This window comes from Penicillium hispanicum (genome assembly GCF_028827665.1).
Source record: "Penicillium hispanicum strain IBT 35686 chromosome Unknown utg000004l_segment0_segment0, whole genome shotgun sequence".
Taxonomy (NCBI): Eukaryota; Fungi; Ascomycota; class Eurotiomycetes; order Eurotiales; family Aspergillaceae; genus Penicillium; species Penicillium hispanicum.
In genome coordinates, this window is record NW_026623196.1 from 3,614,771 (window position 1) to 3,627,127 (window position 12,357).

The following is a 12,357-nucleotide window of genomic DNA, read 5'->3' on the forward strand; positions in this document are numbered from 1 at the left end:
CCACGTGATGCGATAAGATAAAGGGCGCCCGACTGTCGCATCGCGCCTCTTTCCTGCTCTCCTCTTCTGGCGTGGCGGCAAAAGGAAAGGTGTGAGCAAGACACAATTCCAGGATGGTCGTGGTCGCAGAGGAAGTGCAAATCCCCGGTACTGTTCTGGAGCCTCCAAGACAAAGCCGATAGACTACCATTGCTAACTTTCTCCCAACTCCAGGCCCGGTCCCCCGATCTCTGGCCGATGCATTCAACACTGACGAGCGTCCCGCCAAACGTCGCAAGGTCACGAAGTCTGGCCCCTACAGTCTTGCTCAGGATTATGGCATCTCTAATAATGGATTGCCTCTGGGGTATATCCTGCTGGCACGATTGACGCTGCGCCTGGTGAGTACTGAGTGGCACAATAGGTTAAAATGACAAAGCTGACCATTTCGCCACCTCGTCTCTAGGAATTTTCGCAACAACTCGAGCCGAACAATGATGAAGCGCACTTCTCTATTAATTCCTCCTACCGAGTTCCCGTTCTTCTCGAAACCAAGAATACTCACTCATATGGTGATGATTCTACCAAACGAGCCAATCGCGAGAGCTATACACTCGAATTGAAGACTGTTGGTATAGAGAAAAAAGATCTATTCAATAGTACCTTCGAGGATTCCCATATTTATGGAATTTTGCAGCATTTGAAGCGCGCCGGTAACCTTGTCTCCGCCGATCGGTACTTCAACCGCCCCCCTACAGCATGTTACCAGGCCACAATAACCCAAGACAAAGACAGGACCTCATTCATTCTGGAGGTGGCTGTTCTTTGGAGGGATACTCTTGAAATGCCGGATTTGACTCATCTTCAAGATCCACTCCTGGAAGTCTTTGGGAAATATGTCCTGCAAGAGGACTATGAACGTCCAACCGGCTCATCGGGGCAACGGGAGCATCGCGAGAAATTGCTGGGGCCTCTGCGAGGCTGGTCTCCTCTGGAATTCTACCAAAGTGTCCACGTCCCACCGAATTCGAAAAGTACATCTGCGGAGATTAAATGCCCTGGTCTTGTCTGCGAGCTGTTCCCGTTTCAGAGGAGAGCTGTTCGTTGGCTTCTGGAAAGAGAAGGGATGATACTCCAGCAGGATGAAAAACTGGTCCCCGTTGAAAGGTCACCAGGTAAGGATCTTCCAGCGTCTTTCAGGAAAATGACCGATGCGGATGGAAATACCTGCTATTTCAGTCATCTTTACATGACAGTCACGACCGATATAAGCAAATGGATCGATACTGCAGACTACCTGAAGGGCGGCATCCTTGCAGAGGAGATGGGATTAGGCAAGACTGTCGAGATGATTGCATTGATAAGCTTGAATCGACGTCCTGAACAAGTCAAGCCTGATCCTGATGGTCTGAGAGTTTCTGGTGCTACTTTGATCATCACTCCACCTGCAATCCTGGAACAGTGGAAGCAAGAACTCGAGCAGCATGCTCCGGAGCTACGGGTACACCATTACACGGGAATAAGGCGTGGACAAGAAGAGTCAGACGATTTGGTAGTTGAAGGAATCGCTGAGTTTGATGTTGTTCTCACGACATACAACGTCATTTCCCGCGAGATTCACTATGCTGGGGCAGCGCCGACGCGAAGTCTACGCCACGAGAAGAGATTCGAGCCTCGGAAAACACCACTAGTCCGCATATCCTGGTGGCGCGTCTGCCTAGATGAGGCTCAGATGATTGAGAGCGGAGTCAGCAATGCAGCAAAAGTCGCCCGATTGATTCCCCGACGGAATGCTTGGGCAGTGACTGGTACACCGCTCCGCCGAGATATAGACGACTTGTTCGGCCTTCTTTTGTTTCTACATTATCAACCATTCTGCGACTCGAATCCACTATGGAAGCGGCTGTATTCAAGGTTTGGACCTGTACTGGTGGACATCATCAAAACAATCGCGCTTCGACACAGTAAAGATCGGGTTCGTGATGAGCTCCGCCTTCCACGTCAAAAGCGTGTGGTGATTACCACTCCGTTCACCGCTATAGAGGAACAGCATTACGGCCAACTATTTGAGGAGATGTGTGAGCAATGCGGTCTTGACTCTTCAGGTGCACCCCTTCGGGGTGACTGGAATCCAGAAGATCCTGGCATAGTTGAACGGATGCGTTCCTGGTTGACGCGACTTCGTCAGACCTGTCTCCATCCTGAGGTCAGTGGGAGCAATCGTCGGGCCCTGGGTGCTGGTAACGGGCCACTGCGTACTGTTGATGAGGTCCTTGAAGTCATGATTGAGACTACCGACACATCGATTCGCACTGAAGAACGCTCGCTTCTGCTATCCCAATTACGCCGTGGCCAGCTCCTTGAGAACGCCAAGCGGCGGAAAGAGGCTCTAGCTCTTTGGCAGGCAGCGCTAGAGCATGCAACTGGGATCGTCATCGACAGCCGAGAACAGCTTCGACTGCAGAAAGAAATCGAGAAGAATAAACTGAAAGATGATTCTCAGGATATTTCCGAAGATATCAGCGATGACGAGGGCGAGGCGGACAAAAATAGTCGCATTGGCCAGTGCCGGCTAAAACTCCGAGCCGCTCTCGAGGTCCAGCATATTGCCGTTTTCTTTACTGCCAATGCATATTACCAGATCAAAAGTGATCCCAGCCTCACACAGCCTGATTCGGAGGATTTCAAATCACTCGAACGAAAAGAAGAGGAAGGCTACGAGGCTGCTAAGCTGATCCGCAAGGAGATGTTGACGGACATATCCCGGAAGGTCGAGCGCTATATGAGAGCAATTAAGGAAAAGACGCAGAACAAGCAGTTCGTGAAAATTCCTAAAATGAAGCCCTACCTCTACGGCATGGGACTCGAGTCCTACCGTTTGCTCAACAGATTTGAAGACTTATGTGCTGCTCTGAACGCTCATGCTGAACAGTACAAGGAATGGCGGGATGTGATGACGAAACTGGTTTCCCAGTCACTCATTGATCAAGAGGAGGATGCTGAACTTGAAGGGAACGAATACGAGCGGTCGACGAAACATCAAGATGAGATGTATGTCTATATGGAAGCCTTGAGGTCAATGTATGCCGATCGCCACGATGCTTTGACGGGCCAAAAGAATATCCTCATCTCCCATGAAGTGAAGGCGGGCATCATCCAGGCACAAAAGGGTGAAGGGCCTTCGCCTGAGCTTTTCCTCTCTATTATGAATAAACGCAGTCGAATGATGCCTGATCCTCAGCTTGGGTCACTTCGTGGAATTGTCAGTGAGCTCCGCAGCCTGGTAACTTCGCTTGAATGGCAAGCAAGTGGAGGGAACTCGCGTGCCCGTGCTGAACTTGAGTTGACTGGACAAGTCTTGAAGAACGCGGGTCAAATGATTGCTGAGCAGCTCAAGGTGTCTTCAAGTCTGGAAAGAGAGGTGGAGATGTTCCGTGATACGATGAACAATCGGCTGGAGTACTATCGCCATCTACAGCAGATTTCGGATACTGTTGCGCCCTATGATGAAGAAAGCGCAGGCAAACCTATGGACGAAGCAGTCTTTGCTTCTAAGTTGAAGCAGGAAGAGACCATTGAAGGAAAGATATCCTCATTGAAATCAAAGAGGCGGTATCTGATTCATCTACGAGATGAATCTGGCTCCGAGGACACCGCGAGAATTTGCATCATCTGCCAGTCGAGCTTTGAACTCGGTGAGTACTGCATTCCTCCTTGGTTCTTATTCTTCTGCTTATATTTTCAATATAGGTGTCTTGACTGTATGTGGCCACAAGTATTGCACAGACTGCCTACGAATGTGGTGGCGCCAGCATCGAAATTGTCCCATGTGCAAGAAGCGCTTGAAATTCAATGACTTTCATCAAATCACATACAAGCCTCAACAACTACTTGCTCAAGAGGAAGAGTCGCCCGCCAAGTTTGATCAGGAACGACATTCGAAAAATGCGATCTATAGTGACATCAGCTCGGGGCTTCTAAAGGAGATCAAGAACATCGATCTCGATGGTTCATTTGGCACTAAGATTGACACTCTTGCCCGTCATATCCTCTGGCTGCGAGAGCATGACCCCGGTACCAAGTCGATCGTTTTCTCCCAGTACAAGAATTTCTTGACTGTCCTGCAACGGGCGTTTCACCGTTTCGGGATCATCAGTAGCAATGTCGATGCTCCAGGAGGGATTGAGAAATTCAAGAAAGATCCAGCGGTATGTTTCCACCCAATGTTATCTAAAGTAGAACCATCTGGGCTAACGAGTTCTCCCGTTCAAGGTTGAGTGCTTTTTGCTACATGGCAAGGCGCAGTCATCCGGGCTTACTCTGATTAACGCTACTCATGTGTTCCTCTGTGAGCCGTTGATCAACACTGCTATTGAGCTTCAGGCGATCGCTCGAATTCATCGAATCGGCCAACATCGCCCAACTACAGTCTGGATGTACCTTGTCTCTGGGACTGTGGAAGAGTCCATCTACGAGCTCTCCGTTGCTCGTAGACTCGCTCACATTATGGAGAAAGAAGAGCAAGAGAAGGAGGCACACTTGACGAACCCTGGTGAGGCTAATGAAAGAACGCTTGAGGATCTCACGGAGACGGCCATCGATTCAGCCAATTCCATGGAGATGCAAGATGTCAGTCTAACAAACTTGATGACAAGTGGAGCATCAGGAGGAGAGCTGGTCAAGAAGGATGATCTATGGCAGTGTCTCTTTGGAAACTCGGGCCAGAAAGATGGAAATGACCGGTCAGCCGAGGCGGAGAGGGAGGTTGGCCGCTTCTTGCGAGGCGAGGCCGCCGAGCAAAGGAGAGATGAATCTATAACCCACGACAATATGTAATTACGGACTTGCCTGGTGAAATCAAATAGTTGACAAACTTGATCACCACTGGAGATTGATTGCGTAGCTTATTAAGTACACGGACTATGTGGTGGTTCTTGCTAAACCCTCCGTTTCATCCGCTCGCATTCATCGTTGACCTTCACATGATGCACCCGCCTTAGTTCTGAATTCTCTTAGTCATGTGCAAGGTGAAGAAAAGCCCGACGCCTCCGAGTTCAGAAGTTTTGTTAATGAAGGGGACGGGGCCTGAGCCTTCCCTGATCTCTCTAGTTCTGCCTTTATCTGCGTAAGTTGATCGAAATCCACTTACACGCTGTTCATGATCTCAGAGAGAGTTCCGTGCCTGATCGATTAATTGGTAGTCGGATAGTAGATCAAAGCGTGGGGGAATATACACTCCCGTGATTGGCAAGGCAAATGGAGGGTCAAATTTAGGGGTACCAGCAGCAGGAGGCGAATCGGAGTAGGCCAATATAGCATTCATCAAAGCGAGCCAAATATGCAGAGTGAAGACATCCTATGGTAAAGCGGCGATGGAAGGCGAGCGGTGATTGGCGTGTATACTTAATGTATAGTGTAGATAAAAGTTACCGGCTATTGTCATCCTTTTGCCCTTCTAGCTAGATGCATAGATTAAATTTATTCATGGACATATCAGTTACCATGGCCTTTCGAAGTCGAACCTTCCAATTTTGGAACCTGGTCGGATCACGGTGACTAATCAAAATAGTGACTAATCATGGGGTCCCGCGCCGACGTGGAATACACCGAGTCAACGACGGTGACGTGCGTGTGTTGGTGCCTGTAAAGGACAGAAGAGCCTCTTTCTACCCTCCTGGACACCTCTTCCCGATCAATGTCACTTCTGGCTTCTCTGTCTTCAACACACATTCCACATCATGGCGTCAGACTCACCGAGCCCCGAGGCTCGCGAGCTAAGTCTGATAGGCAAGGTGGAATTCAGAATCGCCATGGCCGATACCGATGAAAAGCTCCAGTCCCTGCTCCAAACTTACCTGACTCCTCTCTTGCTGAAGCTTGCGTCGGATAGCGTGGCGGTGCGCAACAAAGTCATCTCTGTCTGCCAGCATGTCAGCGCCCGCGTCAAGGCCCCCTCGATCCAATTACCGGTCGCTGCACTGTTAAAGCAGTTCAAAGAGCAGAAGTCCCAACTGGTCAGGCATTTTGATCTAATATATGCGCAACAGGGTATCGACAGGCTTGGCTCAGAGGCCCGAGTCGAGATCCTTCTGCCCCTGCTTCACGGAATCGCGGAGATCGGCACATCCGTTGCCCAAGGTGCTATCGTGTTCAACCTTGTGTTGCGCTTGCTCCCTCTCTTCAAGATTCCTCCAAAGGGCAGTGAAGATGACAATCATCTAAAAGAACGTCTTGGGCTTTCCGATGAAGATTCCCGGTTCTTGTCTTTCTGGCTCGAGAAGCTCCTACTTCTTTCGCCTGCAGCCGCAGAGGCTCCAAGCTGTCCTGGTCTGTCGCCAGAGGAGTATACCTTTCTGACCAAGGGTGCACCTGCAAGTGAAACGTGGAATCCCGGTGCGTCGGGTGGCTTGAACTTGACAGAGACCAAGGTCATTGCTCTCCGATTTCTTGGAAGTGGTGCATTCGCCGATGCCCAGCGCTTTATACCTTCACTGATCGCTTCGGCGGATGCAAATGGCCGACTTGCCGATCTGGGTGATGAGACCTTGAAGCGATTTGCCGTCGATCTCGAGGACTCGGTGATTGTGCAGCAATTGTACGATCTTTATTTTGGCTCTGGAGCCGGCGGAGCCCCTCCAGTTCGGCCTCCACTGCAAGTCAAGATCTTGGTTTTCCTCGGGAAATCTATCAAGGCAACAGAGAACACCCAAAGGATCTTTAAACTTATCGAAGATGGACTGCTGTCAGATATGGCAAGATCCGCACAAGGGCTACAAGCGTCGAAATTAAGAAACCAGATCTTCACATTCATGACGTGGGTTGTCCGTATGGGCTCCCCTTCGGATCTCAAGAAAATAGCCCCCAAGCTTATTGCAGGCTTACGAGATTTCATACAGTCTCAGGGCTGGCCAAGTCCAGCCGCTAGTGGACAGAGACTTCCTGCTACAGACCTGAGTCTGCGTGGCCTTGCCTACGAAAGTATTGGTATCCTGGTGCCCAAAGTTGACTTTCAGCTACGCGATGAGACAGGAGAGAACTTCGAATTTGATCTAGTCAGATGGTTGTTCACATCATTGAGCTCCGATGATTCAAGCCCGCAGATCTTCGTCAGTATTGATCAAGCACTGGGAAGTATCCTCAATTCATCCTTGGACAGCCATGACAAAACGTTCCAGGATCAACTACGCCATTTTTTGGTTCATCAGATGGCTTTACAGCCTGGAGATGTCAACCCAGACACTGGCTTCGACATTGTTCGGGGCACTCAGTATGCCGCTGTGCGGTTTGCTAACCGATTTTTGCCCTTCAGTGATGTGGTGGCTCGCTGGATCGATCTCATGGCTATGGCAAGGGGCCCAGAGAGACAGCAAGAGATCGTGGAAGAAGGCAAGAAAGGCCTTCATCCGTACTGGTTCCGCCTTCTCAATCCAACCAAGGATCAGAAATGGGGGTCCACCACCTCAGCCAGCCAGAATCGCGATGACTATTGGTTTGAATTTCCAAAATTCGCAGAGGCTACTAGATTCCTACTTGCTCCAGAAAGCGAGGGTAATACCTCATCGACCCCAAATTTATCTAGGCCGGAGCTTCTATCGGGCTCGTACAAAAATGCATTTGTGCCCGCTATCACGTTCCTCCGCAACACTTTACTCTGGGAAGCGTTCTCGGCATCCAAGGTCACAACCGAGCTCGATCAAGACTGGGACTATAAGCTTGAAGTGCACCTATCGACCAGTGAGGAAGCCCGATCAGCCGTGAGGCAGTATCTCCGCAAATCGGAAAAGGAGCCTGTTTACCTGTTCCTGTCTAGCATGCTAGAAGGACTTGTAAGGGAAGATCTCGCGGGTCTTCGCCAGTGCGGTGTTCATTTTGTGGAGATTTGTGCGTTGGCACCCAACGACGTTGTCGAGAAGCTGGTCTCTCAGGCACCGTCTCTGGCTAGGCCTATTTTCAGCAACAATGAGGACGTGCAAGGCTTCGCGGCACGGGCATTTGGGATTCTTGTCTCTCACCCTTCATTCGCTGACAGTGAGCTAAGCACTTTTGTGACTCAGCTGACTGGGACTATTGAGTCCTGGAATACAGCAATCGGCGAAGCCGCGCTGCGGGTCCGCGGCGCAATTCTGGCGTTTTCTTATCTGCTGAGCCGGCTTGCATACCGGAACCTTCTGACTAAGGTTCCTGAAACGCATGTCAAACAGTTTATTGAAACGGCGATGGGCATCATTGACGTTTCCCGCGATACTCTATTGCAACGGACGGCAGAGACGGCCCTTGGACAGCTTAGTTTGTCCAGTATTCTGTCCCTTCAAACACTCCCGGAGGATGGCTGGAAAAAGGTGCAACAGAAGCTGTCGAGTGATGCTAAATCAGAGAGTGACATTCCTATCATGGCCCTGGGCTTAGTGACATTAACATTTTCCCGGGCTCAGCCTGACAATCCCTTGTTCGGGGGTTTCTTGGACGCAATTTACAGCCTTCACGAGATCCGCAGCCCCGAAGTCCAGTTCACCGTGGGTGAAGCTGTGAGCAACGTTGCCATTGGATGGGACTCACGGGCCCTAATTCGGGACTTCGATGTGGATGCTCCCTTCCCCCAATCGGATGTGCCGCGCAGCGTGTTCACAGAGATTTGTGATAAGGTCATGGCTGGCTGTGTGGCGTCCAAGCCGGCGCTCCGCAAAGCCTCTGCCATATGGCTCTTATCGCTCGTCAAAAATTGCGGCCACCTGCAGGAAATGCAGGGGCGGTTACGCAAGTGTCAAGCCACATTCACTAGTCTCCTTGGGAGCCGAGACGAAGTGGTCCAAGAGACCGGTGCTCACGGACTCGGTCTAGTGTATGAGATCGGTGATCAGGCTCTCAAAGATGATCTGGTTCGCGATCTAGTGGACTCATTCACGACCACGGGGTCCAACTTGGGAGGCGGCAATGTCACTGCCGATACCCAGTTGTTCGAACCTGGTGCTCTTCCGACGGGTGAAGGCTCATCCGTCAATACCTACAAGGACATCATGAACCTCGCCGCGGAGGCGGGCGATCCAACCCTTGTCTATCGCTTCATGTCGATGGCCTCTAATAATGCCCTCTGGTCTAATCGGGCAGCCTTTGGCCGCTTCGGAATCAGCACTATCTTTTCTGACTCTAGCGTCGACGGCTATCTGGCCCAGAACCCCAAGATCTATCCGAAGCTCTTCCGATACCGCTTTGACCCGAATCCGAATGTGCAGCGGTCCATGAACAGCATTTGGCAGGCGCTAGTGAAGGACCCCACTGTGGTGATCGATACCCACTTCGACCAGATTATGGAAGACCTGCTCAAAAGCATGCTTTCCGGGCGCGAATGGCGTGCCCGCCAGGCGAGCTGCGTTGCGGTGGCGGATCTGGTCTCAGGCCGTCGCCCGGAGAAGTACGCGAAGTATTTGGATGAGATTTACAGTAAAGCCTTCAAGCTGTTGGATGACATCAAGGAGTCTGTACGCACGGCCGCCCTCAAGCTGTGCCAGACCATCACCAACTCGGTGATTCGTACATTGGAGACCAATGGCACCGAGAAGCGTGCCAGCACTCTTCTGAGCAGCGCCATTCCGTTTCTCCTCAGTGACAAGGGTCTTGACTCCAGTGTAGAGGAGGTACGGGGATACGCCATTGGTGCGCTCATTCAGATCATCAAGAAGAGTCACGGTACACTGCTGCGTCCGTTCGTCCCCGGTATCCTCGAGAAGTTCCTGGGATCTCTTAGCTCCCTTGAGCCCCAGGCCGTCAATTACGTTCATCTCAATGCCGACAAATATGGTCTCACCGGCCAAGAAATCGACAAGATGCGTCTATCCAGTATCCGCACCTCGCCCATGATGGAGGTGATCGAGCGATACTTGATCGACCACCTGGACGAAACCAATTTGAAGGAATTGGCACCGAAATTGGAAGACGTTCTACGATCCGCCGTGGGCCTCCCCTCAAAGGTAGGCTGCAGCCGGGTGCTGGTGCTGTTGAGCATGAAAACTCTCCTGTTCCGACCATATGCAGACCGATTCATCCTGCTACTCAGCAAGTACGTCGTCGATCGCAACGACACGGTGAGCGCATCATACTGCACGTCGATGGGCTACCTAATGCGATTGGCGTCGGATGACCGAGTACTCAAGACGATCAACTATGCGAAGAAGTTGTATCTGGAGTCGGACGATGCCGTGACGCGGGCAATCGCAGCCGAGATCCTGTACTCGTCGTCGAAGCTCTCAAACGACCGGTTCATGGCATTCGCCACAGCCGCGCTGCCATTTGTGTTCGTGTGTAAGCACGACGCGGATGAGCATGTAAGGGAAGAATTTGAAAAAACGTGGCAAGACAATGTGGGCGGGAGCCGCGCGGTGGCTCTGTATATTCGGGAGATCGTCGGCCTCGTATCCGAAAATCTGGACTCGGCGCGGTGGGCTATCAAGCACACGGCGGCACGTGCGATTGCCCAGGCGGTGCTAGCGTTGGAGGCGGAGATCGATCTCTCCACGGCGCAATTGGTGTGGCCGGTGCTGGAGAAGGCGCTGGCGGGGAAGACGTGGGAGGGTAAGGAGGTTGTGCTGACGGCGTTGGTGAAGTTCGGCCGACAAGGACGGGCGTTGTGGGCCGCGCGTCCGGACCAGGGCGAGCTGATGAAGGTGCGTGTTATCGTGATCCTGTGTTCTTTTTTCTCCCTTTCCCTTTTTGAAGCCTTCTCTTTCGCCCACTTGGGACTGCCTATGCCCGAAAAGGAAGAGCCTACGAACGGGACTCAGGCCGAATCTGGAAAGTTCTTACGCTCACGAGATGGACTAACTCCCCGCATCAGACCATTGCCATCCGCGAAGCAAAACGAACCAATGCTGCTTACCGACCCCATGCACTACGAGCCCTCGGGGAGATGGCACAGGCCCGGGGACTAGATCTCATGCCGGAGGCACTGAAGATTATCCCAGAGCTAGTAGAGGAGTTCACCGACACGGACGGCGATAAGATGGACATTGAGGAGAATGGGCGAGACCCGGCCGATACCCTCGCGGCGAGCGTGCAGTGCCTCCTGCAATGCCTGATCCCCACCACGACGCCTTCAGGCTCAGGTCAGTTGCCCTGCGGGAACCCCCTAGCGTCGACCCAGCTAAGCCTAACCGCAGTGCTGGGAGGATACGTGACACAAACGATCGGTCCGCTGGACCTGGCTCTGACCCACGGGGGGAGACAGGTCGTCAGCACGGCCTACCAAGAGCTCCAAGCGTTCTTCGCCCGAATTGATGCGTGGACGACCCCCGGTGGGCCGGACGAGCAGGAGGGCGACCGCGGCGTCGACGACGAACACGCCTTGGCGGGGCCGCTGAGCGCGCTGGCCAGCCTGCTCACGCGGGAGCGGGATGCCGTCGAGTCCGTTCGCAAGGGTCGTGCAGAGGCGGTGCTGGCGTATCTGAGGCTACGGCCGGTGGTGCGAGGGGAGCCCGAGGCGCTGGGCGCGGCGCTCCGGGAATGGAGGCAGAGTGAACGATCGGAAGGTGTTCAGCGCATGCTGGACGAGGCCCTGGCGCGGGTCTAACCACGTGGTGGATCGACGGTGGATATGGGGGAGAAGGGAATGGGGGGGGATGATGATCATTTGATGTGGTGAAGACTCCGTCTAGCCACGATTTGTACGTATACCTCGCCGTAGTAACTACCGTATGATGTACTCTGTCGTGGTCGTTTCTGGCCTTACACACTATACATGAATACGCATCGATGCGATTCGACGATGGATTATGTGACACCCAAGTTTATTTTATCCTATCCGCGCCTGCTCCACCTGTTCCCAGTTCCACCCCTTCAGGCGTTTATTTCATGATTCATGCTGCCATGCCATGGGATCTTGGAATGATTTGAATCCCAACGTACCAGTCAGCAGGCGTCCAGCACACGATCCAGCAGGGGGGGGGGAGGGTCTTCAATCAATGCAGTAAAAAGGTGCGACTCGGAGCCGGGCTCTGCATCGTTCTGCTCGTTCTGCAGGCTAGTCAAAACGCCACTCGCTTAACGCTCGGCCAAGTCCGTGTTGTCCGGTGCCAGGAATCTGTCGACAGGGCACTCGCTAGACCCGGCCGGGCCGATCTGGGCCTTCCGTTAGCCTTTGTTTGCTTCCCCAGACGAGCGCATTCCTCGGGTCCGATACGGTACACGGTATGCGTACGTGGTACCTGGTACCTTGTACACCGTACGCAGACACTACCTAGGTACATCCATGGATGTAGGTACTGCGATGACTTCCTGGATCCATCGCTGTTCTCGACGTGTTCGCTCAGCCAGCCTCAAGTCTAAACTGTATCGGGGAGTACACTCCGCTTCGGGCAAGAGAGGTGTAAGAATAGCAACATCCCACAT

At 52.5% G+C, this 12,357-nt stretch overlaps 2 protein-coding genes across 2 annotated transcripts; both read left to right on the top strand.

Moving 5' to 3' along the window:
- Nucleotides 1-113: 113 nt before the first annotated feature.
- On the top strand, nucleotides 114-4,815 carry N7459_005107 (uncharacterized protein; the record flags this gene model as incomplete). The annotated part of the gene is made up of 5 exons (XM_056944291.1): nucleotides 114-147; nucleotides 214-380; nucleotides 446-3,674; nucleotides 3,730-4,187; nucleotides 4,252-4,815. The coding sequence occupies 5 exons, from the start codon at nucleotides 114-116 to the stop codon at nucleotides 4,813-4,815; spliced, it is 4,452 nt and encodes a 1,483-aa protein (XP_056801174.1).
- A 902-nt stretch (nucleotides 4,816-5,717) lies between these two features.
- Nucleotides 5,718-11,539, top strand: N7459_005108 (ECM29 family proteasome component; the record flags this gene model as incomplete). The annotated part of the gene is made up of 3 exons (XM_056944292.1): nucleotides 5,718-10,637; nucleotides 10,808-11,075; nucleotides 11,130-11,539. 3 exons carry the CDS (start codon nucleotides 5,718-5,720, stop codon nucleotides 11,537-11,539), a joined length of 5,598 nt encoding a protein of 1,865 aa, XP_056801175.1.
- Between the last annotated feature and the right edge of the window lie 818 nt (nucleotides 11,540-12,357).